Source organism: Aotus nancymaae, unplaced genomic scaffold (assembly GCF_030222135.1).
Source record: "Aotus nancymaae isolate 86718 unplaced genomic scaffold, 86718_ANA_hifiasm-v0.15.2.pri h1tg000029l, whole genome shotgun sequence".
Classification (NCBI taxonomy): Eukaryota; Metazoa; Chordata; class Mammalia; order Primates; family Aotidae; genus Aotus; species Aotus nancymaae.
Window position 1 is genome coordinate 83,448,445 of NW_026988442.1, and position 25,032 is coordinate 83,473,476.

Genomic DNA, 25,032 nt, shown 5'->3' on the forward strand with positions numbered 1-25,032 from the left:
ACACACACATGCACGCACGCACACACACACTGAGAATTCTCCTGAAGGATGTGCTGATGGAGAACTCTTCACAAAACACTCAAACCACAGGCTCTCTCAATCATTGGGAAAGATGAAAATGGTATTTTTACAAATGTCACAAGGTTGTATATTATATACATAGTGAATCTGAATCTTATTAGAAAGCTGTGGGTTTCTCTTTTTTTTAAATTAGAAAAGCAGCTTAAAATCTAGAACCTGTAATTCATTGTGATCTCAGTCTCAATGTGTCCCCTGTCACCTGACAAGGGACAGCAGAGATTTGTGCCAGAGAGAAAGGAAGCATGCTTTCCAAGGAGCAAGCCCTGGGGCTGCTGGATGGTGGTGGTGGGGGGGCCAATGGACATATTTGAGGACTGGTATGATTTGGGAACAGGTGGGTCTTGACATTTAGTTTTTGGAGAATGCACACATTAACAAAAAAATCCACCATGAGATTTAAAAAATTTTAAAATTTATATAAATTCCGTTATGTAAATTTTAAAGCATCTCTGTGTTCATTAACAAATATTAATTTGATAATATACAGACAGATTTAGTAGTTAGGCATAGTCAAATTATTTGAAAGTTAACTTTGTTTCCTAAGCTCTTCCTTCACTCTACTATCATTATATTTTTGCAGGTACTCAAAGAGAGTGTAAACAAGATATATCTGCATTTTGCAGAAGGGCTAAAAGAGTAAGAATCACATACCCAGCATTAAAAGTCTTGCATGTGCCTTTTTCAAACACATTACAGCAATGTGAGGTGGGCTGAATTTAAAGCGCAGAGTGACAGGGTATTAGCAGGAAGGAGAACTGACAGTACTTACTGTGAGAAGTTCTCATGAATTGAGTTCAGAAGACTAATCTGGGGAAGTAAAAAAACACAAATGAAACCGTAAGAAAGGCAAAAAGATGTCCACACTACAATTGCTGCAAGCTTGTCTGTCTCCAGATACTGCTTCTGCAAGGAACACATGCCTTGTTTATGAAGATTAAAGTAACATATGAAAAAAAAATGAGCCACGTTCTCAGTCTCAGTTTTCCTCAGGGAATCCACCTTCTTCTCACAAAAAATTCCTTCTTTCTACAGGGCATTCCCACAGGAATGTAGGGAGAGGGCGCTTTGAAGGGACCTGGATCCCAGCTGAGAGGACACTAAGCTAACATTAGGGCTCTCTAGGCAGGCTGCCACCACAGCCCTTTCCATCTTGCCAAATACTGCACTTTATTTTCAGGGATAACAGCTTAAGGAAGTCAGACAGTGTGGAGAGTGAGAACTGTGTTCACCCTATTCCTTCCCACAGTATTCTTCTCGCCAATGCAGCAAGCTGCTGGGTGGCTGAGTGTCTCCAAGAAGATGCACTGTTCAAGGCCCCATGCACACTGCCTTAGACCCACAGGAAATCCTCTATCTGCCCCAATTATACAGTCCTGGGAAGGGCTCTGAGACAGGAGTAAGGAAACCTGGGTCATCTTTCTGGCCATAAAACTACTTAACTTGGAGGCTCAGAACTAAGTAATTACCACATTTTAACTTTACGTTCACAACCTGCAATGTAGAAATACTTCTTATCCTTACTACCACACAGGAAGGTTTTAAAGTTGAAATATCACAGGCATAAATCCATTTAAAATAAAATGTCAAATTTATTCAAATGTAACACTCTTAACTGTGTTAACGTGGCTTGGAATTAAAAAGCCCAGCTCCCCACTTCGCCTCACAATATTCCTAATTTTTAAACAGTAGAACAACTTTAAACACTGCTGATGAAGGAAGGTCAGTGGGGTTTAAGGCCTTTGGGAAGAGGCTGGCCTACCCTAAGTCAGGCAAATCTTTCCCCTGCCAGGTAGGCAGGCCCCGAGGACAGGATGTGGGGCAGAGCACAGACCCCAGGTCTGATGCAAATCCCACAAAATGAATTCATCTATTCAAGCATTTATCAAATGTCTGTTATATGCCTGCCACTGTGTAAGGCCCCAGATACACAGAAAAATAAAACAACTTCTCAAGGAGTGCCCTCTAGGATGACAGAGATCTACCTGGTTTGACAGCAGGTGATAAAGGTGACAGTAATTATAGATGCCTCAATTTGGGCAGGTAAAAGCCACATTTGTAATATTATTCTTATTAAAGTAGTAATTAGTGTAAGCTGCAAGGTGATGATAAAATGAAAACACGTTCTGTCAACCTCAAAGTGAGGGAGAGGGTAGGAACGAGTATGTACTCAGAATCCACCATGTATAAGGAACTTTACATTTTCTCATTCTGTCCTCATTATAATCATCACCAATGCAATCAGGTGTTATCCCCACTTTACAGGTGAGAAAAATGAGGCCACACTATAACCCACGTAAACCCAAATCTGTTTGACTCCAAAGCCCATATTCTCTTCAGGACACTGTGCTGTCTTGGTGAAGACCAGGATTTTTCTCTCTTTTTTAAATTAAGACATATCTGCATACTGTGCCCCGACCGTTTGTCATCAACTTGGGAAAGCCCAATTTAACCTGTTTTTAAGTATTAGAAAGATGCAGGGAGTGACAGTGACCATATCAATCCTCTTCCACCCCTGCTTTGAATTTTACAAACCTTTTAGTTCATGCCTATGTCTGCCACTGATGATTAAACAGCTATTTTCTCCCTGTAAATGATACGAAGCCCAAACCCCATTTCACTCAACAAGTTCCTCCCTTCCTTTAAAATTCAAACTAGTCTCACCAACTCCAGAGCTTCTATTGTGCTCCTTTTAACAATGGCATTTCTCCTACAGCACTCTAGAATGGCTGTCCACTAGTCTCACTTCACAGCAGACAATCTGGGCTCCAAAGGAATCTTGCACTTTCTGACTGGGTAGGCCAGCACTTAGCATATAAAATAGGCAGTCTTTCTGCTAATGCTGAACATATCTGTCCCAGACATCAAGTTCCATTTGACTTCCTGGAGTCAACTGCACTGTTACCTGCTCATCTGATTAAGCCATTTTCTTTTTATAAATGTTCTTACCTCTTTTTCCAAATAAACCTTTTTATCATCCAGGGTATTATATAAAGTGAAGAACTGCTTGGTTTCTTTGTGCACTGCTGAAACTGAAAATGTAAAGAAATCAGCACACGAATAAGAACAGGTATCAGAACAACCTACCTGCCCTCTCCCCCATGAATGCACTGCCAGGACAGCTGTCAGGCCTGGGAGCTTACTCTGCAGAAACCCCACAGTGTACAAACAGAATCTCCTGGGAAGCTTTTAACAAGTCTCAGGATCAACAAAAGGAGAATGCCTGAAGGTAGGACCCAGGTGGTGACAGTGAGTACCCAAAGTTGAAAATCACTCCCATAAATGAACCAGTCACCCTTACCTCATCCAGCTAAAGAAATTGGTGGGGGTTGTAGATATTTGACAATAATAAATTGATACAGGTATTTTGGTGCAACTGCTTGAAAATGTCATTAGTGTAAACACGTCTTTACCAAATGACTTTAACCTGTTTGAAGTTTGTTCTGTGAAATATACAGATGCAGGTATTATTATTATTGTTAAAAGCTTTGAAGCAAGCAGGAATAGAAAATTAAAGGGAAAGATTTAACTTAAAGCAGAAACTACTTTCTGGTGAAAATTGTCACTGCTGATCCCCGCCTCTGATCATCTGAGTCCAATGTGAGGACTGGATGAAATCCCAGCATGGTGGGAGAGAGGATGTGAAGGAAGCGTGATCTGAACTCCTCCAATAGAGTCAGTGCTGTAGCTTAAACCAGGAAGGACGCTGGAGAGGCCAAGCCCTCAAGGCAAAGTCTTAGGTGCATTTTGAAATACTAAGTGGGAATTGTAGGATAACGGCACTCTGGACTTAGGTACTAGCTCACAGACCAAGATGCAGATGTGCAAGAGGGGTGAAGCTGGGTGAAGTGGGCCAAGACGATGCAGGACTTAGTACAGTATATTTAGGATTCTAAACATTACCCAAAAAGTTGCAGGGAGCTATTAAGTTTTAAAGCTTTTAGAGTAAAATGATCAAATATATGTTGAGAAGTATCTAATTAAATTCTGTGGCAAAGAAAGGCGGTTACAGCAGCAGTCCAGAATAAATAGACTTGATAATTAGTAAGACACAGAACTGGCAAGCAGCTTGAGTCACAGAACTGAGAGGGGTCCAGTTTGGCTAAGAGGAATATGGGGTAGGGGGGCTGAATTCAGTTTTCTACCTGTGGAGTTTGAGGCATCACAGGGACATACAAAAGTGGGAGCCTAGAGAAGAGGTGATCAGTTCTTGCCTGGGATGGGGAGCCTAGAATAGATTTACAGGATCTGAGTTGGGTCTTGAAGAATTTAGCCTGACAGAAGAGAAGGGATCCAGGAACAGGAGTCAAGGCTAAAACATCAAAGCTCATGGTTTGCTCAGAGGCAGTGTGGAGACTGGCGAGGCCAAAGTGAGGGTTCAGATCAGGAAAGGGGCCTCCAGGCAGGCCACTCAGACTGGGGAGGAACCCAGGCATAGTAAAGAAAGAGGCTTTATTCAGTAGGGACTGAGGAGTTCCTGAAGATTTGTTAGCAGAGACAGAGCGACAGAATCAGATGTGTGGCTAGGCGAGTTGGTGGCACTGCAGCTAAAGGTCATTTAGCTGACATATGATGCAAGAGCAGATGTGGGAGGAGTGGTAGGAAGAGAAAGGCAATGGCAGCCTTGAAGGCCACTCTGAGCCTGATGGCACATGGTCCCTTATTCAGGCTGAGGGGGACACGATCATGGGTTACTAGGTGCATATGATACTGTTAAGGGTTGAGGACCACATCAGCAAGAAAGTCTGCAGAGAAGAACAATGAGTGAGGACTGATCTTTAGACATAAGGGTCACGATGTTCTGCGTGAAGCTGGAAAGTGGTGCAGGAACTCAGGGAAGGCTGTGTGGAGGACCAGGATGAGGGCTGCTTTGAAGCTTGGTTCTAAGAGTGCAACTGGTTCAACAATCTGTCTGTGGAGAGGGCAGTGAGAGCACCACAGTGCTGCTCCTGGGACTACCAAGCGGGCCTGATGATGAAACAGAGCTTTCTGGTGATGGCCTTGTGGACTGCGCTCTGGTGCACGCTCTCCCATGCTTAAGTGGGACAGACCCCTTGCCTCCTGTCCCTCCCCAGCCTTGAGAGCTTGTCTGTGGTTGATGCACCTACTCTGGCGGTAGAGTTCAATAAATCTCTTCTGATACTGTATTAGCTCGGCACGACTGGGGACTTCATCAATCTTGTGGTGCAAAATAGCTATTTCTCGATTTCTTCGAGCCTAAATGCAAAAGGGAGGCAGAGACAGTACTATTTGGTAAAACGCCTTACTTCTTTGGGGAGCCAAAATATTGCCTGCACCCCGATCTGAGCCCAACCACACACCCCAGAATACAGGCACAAACTTCTGCCATCAGCTTAAAGGTCCCCATCTCAGATTTGGATTGACTTTCCCACTTTCCTAGGTGTGGGAGGAGGCGTGGCTATGAACCACAGAAGACACAAAATGAATGGACCAGGAGGGAAGACACTGAATGGGAAGGGCTTCTATGGACAGAACCTGCAACCAAGGCCCCCAAGGACTCTAAAGTAGCCAGCTTCACCACTGCCAGGTGGGGACAGGCAACAACAGAAATGCTCAAAATGATGGGAAGCTATGCCACCTTGCTGGCTCTACATGCACCTCAAATTCCTGATCCTGGTGGAAAAGCTCCTACAACCTACTCCTTAATTATCTTTCCAGCATTTTCTCCCTTCCACAGACTCCAGAAATTGCCCTACTGACTGGGTCTGGGAGGCATGGCACTGCTGTGTGGTGTGGCACAGTGCAGGTGCAGCTGCTGGGAAAGCGAGCCACTCACTTGTGCATGGGTCCCACTGAACATGTGTAGTCTCCAAACCAAGTGGGCTGTAAGCACTGCCTTTCTTCTGTGCCTACATCCCTCTGTCCACCACGTCTTCCCACTCTCCTGCCTGCTTCACCTGCAGCACCAGATGTGAATCTCTAATTCACTGGGGAAATAGGAGCCTCCTGGTGGGAAACCCACATTCAGTTCTGGTGACCTAATCCAAGACTGGGTCTCCGCAGTTCTATGGAGAGGGAAGGATGTATTTCTCCCTTAGGTCAAGGTTACACTCGCCACAGGTGCTCAGGCTCTGACTTCTAGTTTTCTCTCAGGAGTCTTAAGATACAACTATTCAGTCTTTTACTGCATCTGTTTTCCTACCTACTGACGCTTCTCATCAGCATTTAAATAAATTCATGTCCTCACTCCTAAAAGCCCTTTTATTTAGGCTGGGCGTGGGGGCTCACACCTGTAATCCCAACACTTTGGGTGGCTGAGGCAGGTGGATCATGAGGTCAGGAGTTCGAGATCAGCCTGACCAACATGATGAAACCCTGTCTCTACTAAAAATACAAAAATTAGCTAAGCGTGCTGGTGCGTGCCTGTAATTCCAGCTACTTAGGAGGCTGAGGCAGGAGAACTGCTTGAACCCAGAAGGCGGAGGTTACAGTGGGCCGAGATCGTGCCATTGAACTCTAGATTGGGTGACAAGAGTGAGATTCCATTTAAAAAAAAAAAAAAAAGCCCTTCTTTAAGCCCCATCACCTTTCAGCTACCAGCCTCTCTCTTCCCTTTTACAGGTAAGAGAAATGTACTGAGAGCCATGCACATGAGCGTCTCTGTCCACACCAGTCCTCCTTCAACCCACTGTGACTGGGCTCTCCCCAGTGCTGCACTGAACTGCTTTTGCCAAAGTCGCTGCACACCTTCCCCGGGACACACCTCATGGACAATTCTCAGCTCCTAGCTTTCTTGATTTCTAGTGACACTTCCCACTCTCTCTGCTGAGCTCTCTGCTAGGCTCCCACGAGCCTCGTACACTTGTTTTCCCATCTGGCTGCTCATCGGCATCCTCACTGGGGGATCCGTCCTTCTGCTCTGCCTATCCTCACATGTGCTCACCAGGGTTAGTCTCAGGGCCTCTTCCACATTCCACAGCCCCAGTCCTCATCATCACTGCCCAGGCACCCAAATCTCTGGCCCATACTACTCTGGGAGTGAGACCTGACAACCAAGCACTCCTTGGACATTTCAATGTGGTTGAGTACCCCAACTTTGAAAAGCCCCAAACAGATCTCATTAACACTCCTGTTTATATTTCTCCTCTTGCCCTTAACCCTAGTCCATTCCTTCTCTTTTATGCTTCTTCTCAATGAATAACACAAATATCATCCACTCTTGTGTCAGAAATTCCAGCATCATTCTTGACTCCTCTTTTTATCTCAATTGATACTAAGTTTCATGAGCTATGGCCCTGCAATCTGTCCTCTGTCAGTTCATTTCCACGCATTCTACAGCCACGGCTTGACTCAGATCCTTGCCCTCAGCAAGCCACTGGCTTTACTGAAACTTTCTCCCAGCCAATCTGAACCTGCCCTTAGTAAGCAATTTGCACATAAAGTCCCTTGTACTTTAATGTATATATAGACATGTCTTGGTTCTCAAATAGTCAGCGTTTCCAGGAGATGCATCATCCTATTTATTATTTCTGGGACCTGATGCAATGCTGAATACATCCAAAGCATTCAGTCAGAAAGTTTCCAAATACACTGCTGTACTGTCTCGATTTTATTTAATTCTGTGCCTCTTTAAAGATTAGTAGAGTCTGTAACAAGGACAAATTTGACTCACCTAAATTTAACTGTAATAGCTCAGCAAAATAAGTAGGTGCCAGAGACAGGGGAAACGGGATCTCACTGGCCTCTGCAGCCCCTTGGCCATTCCCACCACAGCCCAGCCTTTCCCTCCCAGTGAACAGAAGGCTGGCTTGAACCAAAGTGCAATACAAGGAACTTTTGGCTTTTGAGCTTCCATGAGTAAATCCTGGCAATGTAGGGGATTTTAAATGTAATTTTGACTCTGCATGAATTAAATTTTAGAGCTAATCTTGAAACCTACTTCCCCATGTTTGATGCCACTCTAATAAACCACCAGTTATCCAAAAAAAAAAAAAAAAAACAGGTGAAATAGCACTTAATTTCAGAGGAACAGTACTAGAGAACAATTCTTGTTTAGTACTTGATGAGTACTAGGTAACTAGGATCCTGACTCTGGCACCTACCAGCTGCTTGACTCTGGGAAAGTACTCACGTTATTTGAGTCAATTTCTTCATAAAGAAAATAGGATATAATATACAGTTTTCACCTGGGGTGAGGAATAACTCAAAGGAGTGGTTGTTAAAGTAACATACCAATGTGAGATGTTTTTACCAACATCTTAAATTGCTGAGTTACACTCCAGATAGAAAGAAGGCTGTGAACAGCAGCCTCATGACTAATTTTCTCTAGTTCTTAGATACTGAGACTTCCTAGTTCTGTCACAGGACATTTATACCTATTTAGAAGCATTTATGCATATTTTTGTCCTTCTTTTACTCACCTGTAGTAAACGTATCTTGTGAAGTTTCTCTTTCTCCATATTATACCGTCTGTCTAGGTCTTCCTAAAAATTGGAAAAGGCTGTAATTATCTGGGAATAGAAAACTTTCACTCTTTAATGGACTCTTTGAAAGTTGATTATGATTTTATCATATCTGCCCCATTCTAAGGCCTTAAATTTATCTTCTCAAATGGCTGAGTTTAGTGTCTGGGTCCTATCGCATATGACACCCTTGATACCCTTTCATATCATGTTATAAAACCCTTCTTTCTGGGACCCAGGCTGAATCCAGTGTTCTTAAGTAAAGTAACCTCCAAATATATATGCCCTTCTTCTGCAAAAACCTATGATGATGTGGAGACAAATCATTAAAGATTGTGTTGTTCTATGCCTGTGTTTGGAGATTATGCTAGTTTTCTATGTTTCTACTTAGAACTGTGTTATCCAATGTGATGGCCACTAGCCACAGCAGACAGTGCAGATACAGAACATTTCCATCACTGCAGAAAATTCTTTTGGACAGCACTGATATAGAAAATAGAAAGAAACTAGTCCCTCATCGAACCCAGCAAGGTAAGAGACATAGTTGGATGGTTTGTCACTTCAGAGAAAGTTACAAAAGGAGTCAAAGGAGCCCTCCTTCATCAGCACGGGGAATATAAACACACACACCACACACACACACCCCCAAGGGGCTCTGCATGGGGAATATAAACACGCACGACACACACACACACACACACACCCACCCACCCTCCAAGAGGCTCAGTGTGGAAATATAAACATCCCCACAGCCACACACACCCACCCAAGGGGCTCAGCTGCAGGTAATCTCCAACAGACTTCACTGGAAGAGTGCTGAAGCTCATTTTCCAGGGAGATTATGAGAGTACAAAGGAAAGAGGAACCCTTAAAGAAGGCTTACAGTTTTCCTGCTTTTCCTTTCCTCCACTTCCTTTCCCATCTCTTTCTCCTGGAGGTTTTTGGAATGCTGGGAGCACTGGTTTAACTCAGAAGAGGGTGACAAACTACAGCCTCTGAGCTAAATCCTACAACCTTTGGGCCAAATATGCCTTGTGGCCCTTTTCTGTAGATAAAGTTTTACTGGAACATAGCCATGTCCATTCATTTACTGAGAAACTATGGTCACTACAGCAGAGCTGGCTCACAAAGGTGAAGAGTTACTATGTGGACCTTTACAGAAAGTTTGCTGAGCCTGATATATAGTACAACAGAGAGAAGGTTTTCCGCTATGTACCACCCCACCCCTCAGAGCCTGAATGGTGACCAGCATATGTGGCCAATGCAGGCCTCTCCCCTTCCCAACTGAGATGCCAGCATGAAAACAAGATGCTTGTACATGGGACTGCGAGAAAACCCACCAGAAGGGTGACCTTCAGGGCCATTCCTGGTGAGACCCTGCCTCTGTCTGAGGGGCCAGCTGTATCAAATGGGAAAATGCCCTGGAAAGCACAGATGTGGAGCTGGCCACAGAGCACATTAAAATGGGCATGAGAAGCCATCACAGGAGACTGCAAAGCTGGCCGCCTGCCCTCAGGAGACAACGCCAACCCTGAGCAGCAGGTACTTACATCATGAGTCATTGCAGAGGTCAGGGTACCAGGTGGCTCTCCATTGGAGAGGGTCTGAAACAATGAAAACATAATAAACACTTCTCCTGAACATTTGGGAATGGGACAGAAGCCAAAGATCTAGATGTAGGCAGGGGCCAGGTAAGGGCAAAAGGGTGCAGCTGAGAAATGCAGTGACGTCCCTTGAGCATTTCTGAAGACAGTAGAAAGGGAATTGCCCTTAGATGAGCCTCAGATTTTAAATTGTTCTTAGGTATCTGTCAGTTACACATAAAGTAAACTGTAGCTCTTTTTGAATGTGAGAATCTCACTAGCAAGATGTGCTGGGAAGAGAAATAAGATCCTGAGAGTCTAATTTGTGCAAACTCAGAGGCTAACCAAGCTGATGATTTGAGCTTTAAAGGCTCAAAGTTTTAGAAACAACTGGAGAGGCTCTGTGACAATGACCCTGGGATACCACTGCCTCCTGGGCTCTCGTGTTCACCCACGCCAGTCCCCTCACAGATGTGAAGAGTTGTATGGCTTGGGTGAAAATAATGCAACCACTCAGGAAGTGAGAAGGGCCCTGCAAGGCCTTCATCTCCCCACTGGGCATAGCAGTGTCCTGTACAGCCATGGGCACAGTCCAGTGCAGAGTGCTGGGCTGAGCAGCAGGGCATGTGGTCTGGTGCTGGGTGACTGGACACTCTTGCCCTCCCTAAGCCTCAAGTTCCCTGTTTCTTACAATTTAAGGTTTAATGAAAATTCATGCTAGCAACTTGGAAGATTAAGTCCTTTGTTCAGAGAACCAGCTGGCCAGGTGTGCTCCCTAAACCCAGACTGCTCCTGCAAGCCTGGAGCTCTTCTGTGGAATCTAATGTTGCTCTCTCCTTCTTCATGTTGTTGCTGCCTTTTGGGAGTGGGGCATTATCCTAGCTAGGCAAGGAGAAAGGCGAAATGAGGCAGAAAATTTAAGGAATGGATGAGCAGGAAACAGAGCTCAGACTTTTCCTGGAAACATCTCCCTAAACAGAGGGAGGCCAGAGTTGTGTAATCTGTTAATTCACATCTGGGTTGCTGCCTTCTAAACCCTCTGCTGCCTTTTACTCCCAGAGGAAAGAGTAAAGAGATGGATGCAAATCTAAGAAGGAAAACAGCTGAGAAATGTGTTTTTACAGGATATGTTACCACCAGACTGTCTGCTCTTCGGTTCTCCAGAACTATCTTTTCCCCATGTAAGGCATAAGAGCACCTGACAGTCCCAAGGACTAATTCAGAGCCTTTACCTTTTCATCTCCACATGGTGCTCTCTGAGCTTTCAGGTTTTCAATTTCTTGCTGTAGCCGTGTCATCTCCTCCTTTAAAAGTGACATGAACGTTTACAAAATCTGGACAAACTAGTAATCAGATGCAATTATTCAACTATTTGGTCCACAAGTCTTATTTTCACATTTCATGAATTTATTCTCGGACAAAAAGCTAATGAGGTAGCTGCCCTGATCCCCAATTCTCAGCCTGGGAAAGTTCTTTTCAGGAGGCTACAGGCAGCTAGCTATACCTCCATCAAAAGAGGCCTTTCTTTCTGAAGGGCTGGTGAGGTATGCAGTAATCACTGGGCAATGAAAGGAACAAGTGGTCTACAGCCTAGTTCCAGTTGGTCTCGTCTGCGTCCTCTCCCCAGCAGGCCTCAACCTTATTCACCTGTCCGTCTTCAGCCTGGAACTCTCATCAAGTCCCTCTTCCACTTGCCATCCTCCCTGGTTAAATAACATCTACCTTTTTGATGGTTCCTGTGCTGAAGTGCCCTTTCCTCCCCTGGAGCTCACACAGAACTTGCCCGGCATCATTTCCTGTCTCACACTAGTCACCTGAGCACACATCAACCCCACGACTAGACTACAAGTTTCCAAATGGTGGCAGCCAGGACTCATACATAGGATATAGACATCCCAGGTTTTCAGGACAGCTTTGGTTTTGTATGATGTTACTCTTTTCACAAAGCCCATCTGTCAACAAAATATATTTTTTCAAAAATCTTATAAGACTTTTCTTTCAAATACCTTTGTAAGTTAGGTGACATTGTTTGTTTTGGGGTTTGGCACAGTTACTAATCTGACTTACTTCTGGTGTCTTTGGAGGGTCCCAACCATGGTGCTCTATTCAGTTTATACAACTGACAAATAACTGCTAGATGAATCTGCTTTTTAAACTGCACTGGATAGGACGTCACAACAGGACAATGGAGGTAAACCAACAGATTCGGTTAAGAGTCCTGGTTTATTTGCTGACACCAAACAAAACTTACTCGACAATGTGCTTTAAATTCCTGTTCTTGACTTTTCAGATTTTCATTCATAGCCACAAGTGCTCTCAGGTTCTGTAGGATACTGAAGGGAAAAGAAAAAAAAAATGACATAGGCAAGCCATTATGATTTTATGAATCACAGCTAAAAGCAGGTTCCCAGCTAAAGGACTCTCTTTTTAATTTCCTTTCTCAGCTCTAAGAGTGTCTCATGGATTCTCCACAAATGACACTGACTTCCATTTAACTGACATTATTATTCATTTATACACCCAAGACCACCGTGCCGGATCCAAGCAAACATTACAGATTCCAGAATTAAAATGTCAACTGTAGAATCATTAGTTTCAATAGTTCTGGATATAGTTAATGATACCAATTATTCAACTGTATTAGAGGAATATATGTTATTGAAAACTATTTTTAAAATTCATTCTGAAAAGGAAACAGGTTGTTTAAGGTCATTAAAAACACTAATTTGACAATAAAAATATCAAATATCTGACAGTGCTTTGCTCCATTTCATGAAAGAAAGGTTTCTAATTCTAGAGTCAAGTTACCTATGGGTGCTTTTTGCTAAAAATGTTCATCAAACCAGAACTTCTTATTCTGTGCCTCCAACTTTTTGATTTCAGTCTCATTCAAATAAGAAGCTCCTGGGAGACTTTACCACTGAAACAGTCTGAAGCTAAAAAGGTCAAATGTTAAAGTGCTTTCCCTCCTCTAATGCTCTAATGACAATTCATTCTACATGGAAGAACAAATACCTACAGCAGCTGTGTCTTGACAGAAAAGACTGTACCTTTTCTACCAAGGAGGCACGTGCTGTTTAAAAGCTTGTAACAAGAGTGAACTCTAGGGAAGAGAATTGGGTGGCTGGGGACAGGAGTGGGAGAAACATTTTTTACCATACACCCTTTTCTGTACTATGAAGGTATGACCATTTTGAAAAATAGGAAAACAAAAAACTATGCTGCTTCTGCACACAAGGGGTATGGGAAGAAAGGTGGCTAACCCAGGGCAGCCCAAGCATATCTCAGAGTAACACAGTCTCACCACTTTCTGGATGACCAGTAAAATGATCTGACCTGCAGGGGCCAGACCAATAGCCTTTGGCTGCTTTGTTCTGTGTTTAAACAAATTAAGCCAGTTAAGTATCAGCAAAGCTACTTTCAAAAAAGCGAAAACAAGTGCACGCTGAAATCTCTTACCTTGGATCAGCTTTGGATTCTATCTTCTCGAGGGCTGCTTGCTCTTTGTCCAGTTTCTCACTATAAGTCTTCAGCTGCAAGAGAGAATGGAGACATGGTTGCTGGAGCCCTGGTAGTATAGATGAACAACTTCAACCTTCTTTTTGTGAGGCAGAGAATGACATTTTTTAAAGAAAAAACTTAAAACTCAGATTTTAATGCATAAAGTAGGTAATTCATTATTCAACAGAATACTAAGCCAATATTTAAAAAAAGAATAAAGTAGCTCTTTTACAATGATCTCTAATATCTACTGTTTGGTGAAGAAAACACCTACTGTTTCTACAAACCTACACCCTTTGTAGTCTTTGAATTCTGTACCATGTGAATGTGTTACTAATTTAAAAATTTTAGGTTTTTAAAAAGTTCCAAGAGTTCTAGTGGAAAATAGTAGACTAAGCACAACTTGCAGCCACCTCTTCTTGCCCTAAGACCCTCAAACATCCAGACTATTACACTAGAACACAAGAGTTTAACCTCACAGGCCAAAAAAGACGGTCAGCAGATAGGAATGGCCTGAGGAAGAAGCTATGTGGAGTTAGCAGGCATAGGAAGGACTGGTGTGCAGTGTTGCGGATCTACTTTAGAAACAGTCACATGGGCTCCGCAATGAAAGACCCTCTTAAACGCAAGAGCTGGTGGTTAAGTCTGAGAGGCAGGGCGGGGTCCCATATAGTTGGTGATACCCAGGAGAAATGGGGAGTTCCCTGACCCAGAATATCAGTTACTACTGGCTGATCCCAGCAAACAGTAGGTAGATCCCTTCCAGAATAAACACAGGAAGTGGGCTGCATAAAATGGATGGATCTGCATAGGTGGTAATTCTAAATTTTAAAATTAAAGATGAGCATATAACCAAGGATCATCAACAGACATACCTTAACGTTAAAAAAGATGTATCAACTCAACAAGTTAATTCTGATCTGAAGTAACAGTTACAGAGCAAGCAAAACTAAATACAATTAATGTCCTTAGACATAAAAGAATACCGCATAAAAAGAATCCGCCTTACAAAAAGGAAATTAGAATAGTGACTGCTGAAGTTACAAAGCAGAGGGGCCAGCCAGTCTCCTGGCCTTCCTGAAGCAGTCATGCAGCCTCCCCCACAGGTGTCAGGCACCACTGCTGTCTGTGTGCGACCTTCCACATCCTGCTCTACTTTTTCCAGATTTACTGGAAAGACACAAGTCCTCCCTGTTTTTCAGTGCCACTAGGTTATCTTGGAAAGGCAAGTTTTGCTGAAGAGGTAAAAGCCGGGAACCCTGGAGTGAAAGGGTTCAGAGTGCTCTTTCTGCTCACTATTCACCTTGATAGGTAAGGAGAACCAGGCCCAGAGGTGAAAGACATTACTTACTCACAGGCTGATGAAATCAAGCTTCTTCAGAAGTTGTTCAGTACTAGGTTTTATACAGCTTCCCATTTTTCTAGATGGGAATGAGTTTCATTGTTCTATTAGACAGTAAGCTCCCAGAGAGAGCTCTGGTGCCAGGCTGACTGTTTTTGAATCCTGACACCCTATTGCATGGCCTTTGGCAAGTTATTTAGCCTCTCTGCCTTAGCTTCCCCATCTGCAAAAAGGAATGATGACTGCAGGAATGATATGCTGGCTGCTGTTTTCATTTGAGGATAGTCTTATTACTGACTTAAATCACACCTTCCACCATTCTATAACATGAAAAGGGCTCAACAAATACTTGATTTAGTGTTTAATATAAAAAGCCCCTTTATAGTCACTGATAATTTATATCCTAAGGCATATAAATATCTTAGAAAACTGATATCAAGATATTTTGCCTTTAATCTCCTCAAGACTGTTATGTAAAAACAGATCCATCAATCGGCAAACTTCATGCCAGGGGCTCTGCAGCATTAAAAGTAACATAGGAACAGGGCTCCCATCCCACAGAACTTGCCATCTAATCCATAAGGAAAGCAGTTACAGAGTAGTGTAAAGGACGCTGATCTGTCCAAACGCAAGGCAGGCATCTTTAGGAACAATGAGAAAAAATTAAATTGCCATTCATGTGCCTGCCCTTTTGAAACATTCTGACAATAACTGAAGAGGTTAGTCCAGATCAGAATTGAAAAGCTTTGTCAGGTTTACATCAGGGTGGCAAATTAACTGCTACATATTGTTAGAGAAATAAGAATTTTAAATTGGTAAATGTCATGTGAATTCTAGAAAGTAGGGAGACTGGGGTGGTTTAAGAGATGTCTTTGACGATCCTAGTTTCCAAATGGTCCAGAAAGTAGGGATTGTGCAGTGAGATCCTTCCACAGTACAGCTATAATCCAAGCACCAAAATCACAAGGAAGAGTGCTTTTCAGGCCTGAGTGAGGATAGCTCTCTGTAGAAACCAAGGGACAGAAATATCTACACGCTACTCACGATAGAGGTGGCAGCAGAGGTGTCTGTTCAGCCATCAGAAGTGGATATGGAGCAGCGCCAAAGCTGCTGTGAGGTAGCACACCTGCAACCTGGACTACAGACTGAATCGCAGGGTACAAATGGACTCCTAGCCCTCCTCCTCCTCCTCCAGCCCCTTCCCCATTCTGCCTAGGAGATAATTGGAAATTCTGAACAACAATTATATTCTCTCATATCTTAAAAGAAATCTCACTTTCAAGGAATTTAGGATCTTAGAGCTATTATGCTGCTATTATGTTTGAGGAGCAGGGGCTATTTACTATGTGTGACACTGTGAGTTCTTCTCTGTGTCCCACCCAGCCTATCAGACTTGCCTTCCCAGGAAGCCTTTCCTGATCCTCGCAGCCCAGAGACCTTTTCCACCAAGACCGCTAAAGGTCTAGAATGTGGCAGTGTGGACAAACTGATGATATGGGTCACACACTAAGTAACTGTCCTATGTCCTCAAACTGACTGCAGTTTCTGAGAACAGGAGCATGTGTCCCCCACACAGAGAGATGAAACAAGTCATTCCATTGGTGGTGCAGGCCAAAAATGATTCTTGACCGAAGAAGGAGAATCTACCTGCTCACCTCTGTCAGTGTTTTCTTGGCTTCATTGTATCTGGCTTGTAGGCTGGTGTGACTTGCTCGCAGCTGTAAATGAAAGATAAAAGACATATGCTCTCATCTGATCCTTATGACAACACAGATATGCATTTCACAGATGAGAAAATGAAAGCTCAGAAAGATTTAAACCGAGCAAATGTGGAAATTGTAGAAGGGTTGCCAACAACAAATGAAGAAAAAAACCCTCATATTTAATTAGTACCAAGTACATGTCAGCCAATGTACTAGGCATTTTGCATAAATTGTATTACTGAATCCTTTTATTCAGTGAAAAAAGACATTTTTATTATTTTACAGGTGAAGAAATAAAGACTCAGACAGGTTAAGTTACTTGACTAAAGTCCCATAGCTGATAACTGATGAGACCCAGATCCAAATTCAAGTCCCTCTGACTTTTCAGTGGGGCTCAATGTAGTTACCAACTGGCCTGTTTGCAGAATACAAACAGCATTTCAGCACTTGAGATTCTAGCATAGAATAGGACTGGTTGGCAAATGACGCCACATAAAAGATAGGATTCAGGACTTCAACACTAAGAGAATGAAAATAAATTACCTTTACTGTTCCAAGTTATAGAACTGTAAACTCACATCTTGAAAAAGTTGATTTCCTTTCCCTTGCTAAAATAGTATATCCTTGTGTGTCTATCAACTTCTAGAAATTTGAAAACATCCCTTTAAAAGCTCAAAAGCATTGTGTATTTCACTTCTGAAAAGGATAAGAGGCAGAAAACCACCTTCAAACTAGTTATTACCTGAGTTCAAGTTAACAATGAGAAATTTTAACCTATATCTCAACGGTTATTTCAAAGTAACATGCCCCATCCTTGGGCCTGTAAGCAGCTTATTAAGAGTTATGTCACCTTCAGAAATTGTTACTCCCATCTAGTTATCAGTCTTTACGACTGATAAATGGTTATAATTCCAACAAGGCCTATCAAGAAGCCAACTCAAGCTGAGAGCAAAGTGATAAAGGAGAGAGAAGCAGGTAGATTCTGGTGTCTCCCTTTTCAAAGGGAGCCACTCGTGCAATGACAACTTCTATTAACCTGTTTGTGTAACTGGTAGTATAAGGGTACTTCAGGAGAAAGTTTAGTTTTCTCTTGAAATCCCAGTGATGTAACTGTTGACACTTGCTACTTTCACAATGTTAGTGTCTGCCCCAAATTCCTATCTTAGAACCTCATACCCAATATGACAGTTTCAAGAGGGAAGTGATTAAGTCATGAGGGCTTTAGCTTTCTGAATGAGATGAGTGACCTTATAAAGAGGCTCAGCCTGGGCAACAAAGTGAGACTCTGTCTCTACAAAGACATATAAAAAAAATTAGCCAGGCATGGTGGTGTTCCTGTGGTCCTGACTATGTGGGAGGCTGAGGCAGAAGGATTGCTTCACCCTGTGAGGTTGAGGTTGCAGTGAGTTATGATCATGCCATTGCACTCTAGCCTGGATGATGGAGTGAGACCCTGTCTCAAAAAAAAAAAAAAAAAATGAAAAGAAAAGAGGCCTGAGTGAGCTCCCTTGCCTCCTCCTACCATGTGAGGAAACAGCAACAAGGTGCCATCTGTGGAGCAGAGTGAGCCCTCCTTGGACACCAGATATGCTGGTGGCTTGGTCTTGGACTTCCAACCTTCAGAAATGTAAGCAACAAATTTCTGTAGTTTATAAATTACCATGTCTAAGCTATTTTGTTAGAGCAGCCCAAATGGACTAAGACAAGGCTCTAGGAAAGGTTCCTGGGATCTTTCCACCTGCTTCACCCACCTTCTTGTGTAGCCTCTCACTCCTGCACCTACCTCTCATCTGACATTTACCCAATCCTCTGTTCAAATGAGGTGTATGGGATATAGAACATGACATTGTAACTGTGGGATTAAAATATGAGACGAGATGGGGCAGGGGCAGGCCCAAGGAAAGAGAATCAGCTCCCTCACCAGGGGGTTCAGGAAGCCTTCACCAACTAAGACTTAACCCAGATGGATCTTGGCAGGGTAGTAGGAGCTTGCTAAGAAGGAAAGGCTCATCTCTTTCTTTAATTAATTTAACTAACAAGAACTCTCTTTAATTCTTCATCCGACCATCTTTTCTTAAATAGGAAGTATCCCAGTAGCTTAGCTTAGTTTTTATCTTGCTGGAGTCCTCCAGGATTCTCTTACCTCTATTTTCTTCATCATAATTAACCCCTACACTTACCCTGAAAATTCAGCTGCTGGTTAACACTACCTCTCTGGATCTTTCATCACTCTCAGGTTTCTTCTCAGCTACCTACCAGCTGCACTCCATTTCTATTCCTTTGTAGCATATTCCCTTATTGGACCATGACATGGTTTGGCTGAGTCCCTACCCAAATCTCATCTTGAATTGTAGTTCCCATAATCCCCACATGTTGTGGGAGGGATTGGGTGGAGATAATTGGATGATGGGGCGGTTTACCCCATGGTGTTCTCATGATAGTGAGTTCTCATGAGAACTGATGGTTTAATAAGCATCTGGCATTTCCCCTGCTTGTACTTCTTCTTCCTACCATCATCTGAAGAAGGGCATGTTTGCTTCCCTGTCTGCCATGATTTTAAGTTTCCTGAGGCCTCCCCAGCCATGCAGAATTGTAAGTCAATTAAACCTCTTTCCTTTATAAATTACCCAGTCTAAGGTATGTCTTTATTAGCAGGGTGAGAATGGACTAACATTTCCTTATATGTAAAGTGAGGATAATACTAGTACCTCCCTTTCATAAGATGTTGTGCAAACTGAGTTAATTTTACAAAGCACTTAGTAATTACGAAGTAATAGCAAAGCATGTATTAGCCATTACTATTACTGACAGAGAGATGTCTGTGATAGAATACATGAAATAAAAACTCAGTTTTGTAACCATACAACTCACTCTCCCCAGGTGAGGGCATACGTGTTTGCAAAAGCGTAAAAAAGGATGCATCTCAGATGCTTTATGCCTGTATGACCTTGTAAAAGAGGTTGTGGAAGTTAGAGTTTGGAATTCCTCACATACTACAAGTAGACATACAAATTGATAAAATAACTGATGAACAACTCGACAGTTTTTAGCAAAATAAAAAACGAAAATAATTTTTTTTTGATTTAGCAATTCTACTTCCTAAAGTCTATTTTATAGAAACACTTCTATACAGTTGCACAAAGGTGGTCATGTAGCAAAAATCTGTAATTGGGAAAAAACAACCCTCAAAAAACCTCATGAATAGGGGACAAGTTAAATAAATTATGTTACAAATATACTATGTCACACTATCCAGTCACTAAAAAGAATGAGGTAGATTTACATGCTTAAATTTTGATTCAACCACTAACAAGTTGTTTGACTACAGACAGCCTGCTTAATTTGTGTTTCAGTATCCTTATTTGTAAAGTGAGAAAAATAACAGTACCTCCCCTTCATAAGGATGCTGTGCAAACTGAATGAGTTAATTTTATAAAGCATACAGTAATTACTAACCAATAACAAAGTACTTATTAGTCATTATTATTACTCACAGAGAGATGTCTGTGATAGAATAAATGAAATAAAAACTCAATTTTGTAACCATACAACTAACTCTCCCCAGGTGAAGGGGCATATGTGTTTGCAAAGGCCTAAAATAAGGTTTGCCAGGAAACACAGCAGACACAAATAGTAGCTTGCTCTGTTTATTCTTATCTTTATATAGTTCTATACTACTTATAATGGGCTTATCCCTACAATTAAAAAAAAAAACAACAACGCTTAAAACATTTGAAAATTGACAGAATGCCTCTGTGCGGTGGCTCATGCCTGTAATCCGAGAACTTTGGGAGGCTGAAGCGGGTGGATCACAAGGTCAGCAGTTCAAGACCAGCCTGCCCAATATGGTGAAACCCCCATCTCTACTAAAAATACAAAAACTAGCCAGGCGTGGTGGCAGGCGCCTATAGTCCCAGCTACTCAGGAGGCTGAGGCAGGAGAATTGCTTGAACCTGGGAGGCGGAGGTTGCAGTGAGCTGAGACTGCACCATTGCACTCCAGCCTGGGTGAGCAAGACTCCAGCTCAAAAAAATTAAAAAAAAAACCAAGAAACTGATATAGGTAATGTGTTTAGTATACCTGCGCGCACATGTGCGAGCATGCACGCGCACACACACACACACACGAAACACAGACTCTGAGCAAGTCTCTCCCCTCCCTATCTTATTTTTCTTATCCAGTTGGCCTAGCTACATGGCCAGGGATTATTGCATGTGCTGATCATTATCTTTAATTACGTTAAATATAGCAATAATGATTGTTGTCTTTTATTGAGAGCCTGCTATGTTAGGCAGTATGCTTGAAAAATAACAGCCTCTGGGTAAACGTGTTCTGAACCAACTGCAAAACAGACTCAAGCGTCAGGGAGGATTGTCCTGTTAGCTGGACCAAGAATGTGTCAAGACTGCTATTTGTGTTGAGGCTTACCATTTCTTCTCCCCAGGTTTAGACAGGAGGTAGAAGCAAATATCCATTCCTGTTGGGATACTCTGGCTCCTGGAGTCCACAATAACCTCAAATCTATCTTCCTTCACAAATAAAGACAACATAATAAGGAAGCTCATCCTTGACTCCTGCTCCTTCTGATTCTGTGATGAGTTCTTTTTGAACCATTCTTGTATCACCAGCAGGGGTCAGAAGTAGAGATGATACTGAGTTGAGAACTCACTAAAATGTCTAAACAAGTAACCGAACAGAAACCAAATTGTAGGCTATCTTTTCATCCTTCTTTGATCCAGTGCATTTAGCAAAGCCAAAGTATTGTTTGTTCAGCTATGGTAGAACAAATTCTAATAGAACAAATTCAAACAAAGAAATGACTGAGCAAGACCATTTGATATATTAATATCTTTTAAATATGTGAGACTTGAAGGAATAAAAAATAACAAGCTCAAAATGCGAAATGCCAACTGGTACCCATTTTTAGAAAATTAACGGTTACAGTAACTACTGGTGAATTGTTCTTTAGAAAGCCATATTCATTCTCCTTTTTTTTTTTTTTTTTTTTTTTTTTTTTTTTTTTTGAGATGGAGTTTCGCTCTTGTTGCTCAGGCTGGAGTGCAATGGTGGAGTTTGCTCTTGTCGCCCAGGCTGGAGTACAATGGCACGATCTTGGCTCACCACAACTTCCGCCTCCTGGGTTCAAGCGATTCTCCTACCTCAGCCGGTGGAGTAGCTGGGATTACAGCCATGTGCCACCACGCCTGGCTAATTTTGTATTTTTAGTAGTGATGGAGTTTCTCTATGTTGGTCAGGCTGGTCGCAAACTCCCAACCTCAGGTGATCTGCTTACCTCGGCCTCCCAAAGTGTTGGGATTACAGGCGTGAGCCACCACCCCCAGCCCATATTCATTCTCTTAATCTTTTGCTACATGTATGTTTCTAATCTAATCTATTGCTAATGCAACGGCAGCACATAACTTTTTATTGTCCAATGACTGTTCCCGAGTCAAACTTCCCAGCTTCCTCTTAGGTCTACTTTTCAGAACAAATATATGTAGGTCTTTCCAGAACAGTCCCATCCATCACCAGGTATTACAGAACACTATCTCCTACAGCTCTCTAAAAAATCAAGTTTGCTCCATTTCCCTGCCATCAAGAGTAACAGTCCATGTGTGGACTACTGCATCAGCCTCCTACCAGTTCTCCCTGAATTCCTTCTCACTCAAGTCCAGTTAATTCATGCTCCTGCAGCAAACAGAACGCAGTTCTGATCATGCCACTCCCCTATTTAAACCCTTCCATGGCCTGGGTGGTCCTGTTCGATCAGACACTGCCAACCAACTGTCTCACTTATAACTCTCTGGCCACAAAATAGATTGGCCAAGACCATTCCATCCTCCTCTGGTCTTCATTAACATTGTTCTATAAGTCCACATAGCCCATACAGACTTCCTGCCCAGAAATGCCCACTCATCTTTCCAGTCTCAGAACTCTGTGACCTGAGGCTAGGGCAGGTCTCCCTATTAGTCACTCTCCCAGTTTCCTCAACTTCTCCTTTAAGCATTTATCACACCTGTAATTAAATGATGATAAATGTGATGTCTTCTCATTAGATCTTTAGATCCTTGACAGCAAGGATCATAACTTGTTCTTCACTCATCCCATTAACTTAGTTCAGTGCCTCGCACACAGTATTGCTTGGTAAATATCTGTGAACTAATGCTATTCTTACTCTGTGATCTTTTCCTATAACAGAAGTTAGCAAACTTTTTCTGCAAAGGGCCAGATAGTAAATATTTTAGGCTTTGTAGGTCTTATGGTCTTCTGCAACTACTAAACTCTGCCATTGTAGTCTGAAAGCAACCACAGAAAATATGTTAACAAATGGATGTACATATGCTGTAATAAACCTTTATTTACAAAAACAGGTGGCAGCTGGATTGCCCCGAGCACCATAGTATGCCAACCCCTGTTCTGGAATCTCTTTTAACCAATCTACCACGAAGATCTTGAATAGACTTACGAAAAGAAAACACTGACCTCTTCAAGATGTTTGGTCTTCTGCACAATCTGTTTGTTTAAGGAAATGACTTTCAGACGATGTAGCTGGGAGGTTCCTAATTTTTCTGGACTTTCTTCAGCTGATAGCTCAGACTGCTGTGGAAAAAAGGGAGGGCAAATCCAAAGAATTTAATTAGTTCACCTTGGTTCACACAATCGAGACCTGTTCAATCTGGGTAAAGCACTGTTGGGAAGCCTGTCACACCAAGCCAGGGCATCTACAGGGGCCTGTTTAAAACTCTGGTGTAGAGAAGAGATTCTGACACAATGACCAAATCCCTATCAACAGAACCTGCATTCTGGGCAGAGGAAACAGCATGTGTAAAAAAGCACAGGGACATAACTGTGTTATGTCAATATCATATAGGCAATAAGGTATCATCAAAAAGTCTTAAACAGGGGAATAACATGGTGGTAGTAATATCTTCATAAGACCATTCTGGAGTTATCAAGAATAATGAATTGATTCACTGTGATCAAAATATTATAAACATATGGTTAAAAAGTCTAGCCATTCAGCAGCACTTATAATGAAAAAATCTCCCAACACATTTTCCATCAACTGGCCCACTCCCTTTTAGTCATTTCCTATTTCTGATGTTCTAGAGTTAACAGGGGATTGACTGGAAATGGATTAAAGGTGTTGAGAGAGGTCACATAGGAAAAGTTCTGCAACTGTATAAGAGAGGAGGGGATGGAGAAGGATTCTCAGGACTAGAAGTGAGTGTGAGAGAGATCTCTGAACAAGCTAATGAAGTGAATGTGACATTTTTCAGGAGGGCAAATGGCCATTACCGAAAAACCATGTGAAGTAGCAAGCAGCTTGGTGTACATACTGAATACAAACACCTGCCTCAAGACTCCTGTGAGAAACCCCAAGAGGATAAAATAAAAGGTAGACCTTTTTAGAGTAAGTGCAATTATAATACTTCTTGGATGATTATAGACAGCTATAGTCAAACATCAACAATAAAACATCTCCTTTTTTCTAGTAAGTACCCCAATTCCAAGCTAATCACTGATTCAAAACTCATGTGCAACAAAACTATTTGAATATTTGACTTTCCCTGCATGTTTTGACAGTGATCCTGGGCTTGAAAATCTGAGATATTTAACCACAGGAAAAATGAATGGGAAAGTGAGAAGGAGGAGAAATTGGATGGCCATAACCACTTATTCTGGTTAAGGATTTATCTGAATAATTCAGCAGTACTATTAATGGATGATGAGTTCTTCTGCTACTTAACAACTCTGGAGTTACAAAACAATCAGCAGGATATAGCTGCATAAAATGGTAAGAGACATCATTTTCTATCTCGTGGGCTGGTAGGCCATAAAGGAAATAGAAAAACTAAGCATTTAGTGTTACAACACATTTAGCCTTAAAATCTGGGAATTTATAAAATGCCAACATTATTTTAGCTTTCAGGATTTCTGGGAATTAGAATTAACTTTTTAAAATTAATTTTGGACATATCAAGATATTCACAACTTGTAGTATAGAGAAGACCAAACTATTTCTGAAAATTATTTGAGAATATTAAAAAACGATGGGGGAAGACGAAAGACCACTCCCACTCTAAATCACTTACCAGAAACAGAACTACAATTAACTACATCTCCTCTACTTTGACTGGATTGCCTTGAACTACATTATTAATTTGGTCACTTTTGTACGTTATATATTTAATAGCTTTTTTCTTACAGTTAATTTTAGCTTTGGGTTTTAACATCCAGCTTTGATTCCTTGACTTTGACTTCCAACGTGTCATAAGGATATCCTCAGAGCATTCTGCTTTACTAGCAGAATTACATAAGCCTTCCATTTGTGCTTTACTGATACCTGAAACAGAAGTAATTTCCCCATACCTGTCTCTATGTTTGATGTCAGGATTATG

The 25,032-nt window shown here is 42.1% G+C and overlaps 1 protein-coding gene across 2 annotated transcripts in view; it reads right to left on the bottom strand.

The window, feature by feature from the left end:
• CCDC93 (coiled-coil domain containing 93) overlaps positions 1-25,032 on the bottom strand; it is a 91,286-nt gene that overhangs the window by 14,349 nt on the left and 51,905 nt on the right. For both annotated transcript variants that reach the window (XM_012468400.3, XM_012468399.3), the window contains exons 12-21: positions 23,114-23,230; positions 16,583-16,645; positions 13,544-13,617; positions 12,336-12,417; positions 11,317-11,388; positions 10,052-10,105; positions 8,460-8,522; positions 5,187-5,295; positions 3,028-3,110; positions 851-888 (exon numbers count right to left, since the gene is read on the bottom strand). In XM_012468400.3, the coding sequence (XP_012323823.1) occupies positions 851-888; positions 3,028-3,110; positions 5,187-5,295; positions 8,460-8,522; positions 10,052-10,105; positions 11,317-11,388; positions 12,336-12,417; positions 13,544-13,617; positions 16,583-16,645; positions 23,114-23,230 (755 nt within the window). The remainder of the gene's footprint in view (positions 1-850; positions 889-3,027; positions 3,111-5,186; positions 5,296-8,459; positions 8,523-10,051; positions 10,106-11,316; positions 11,389-12,335; positions 12,418-13,543; positions 13,618-16,582; positions 16,646-23,113; positions 23,231-25,032) is intronic.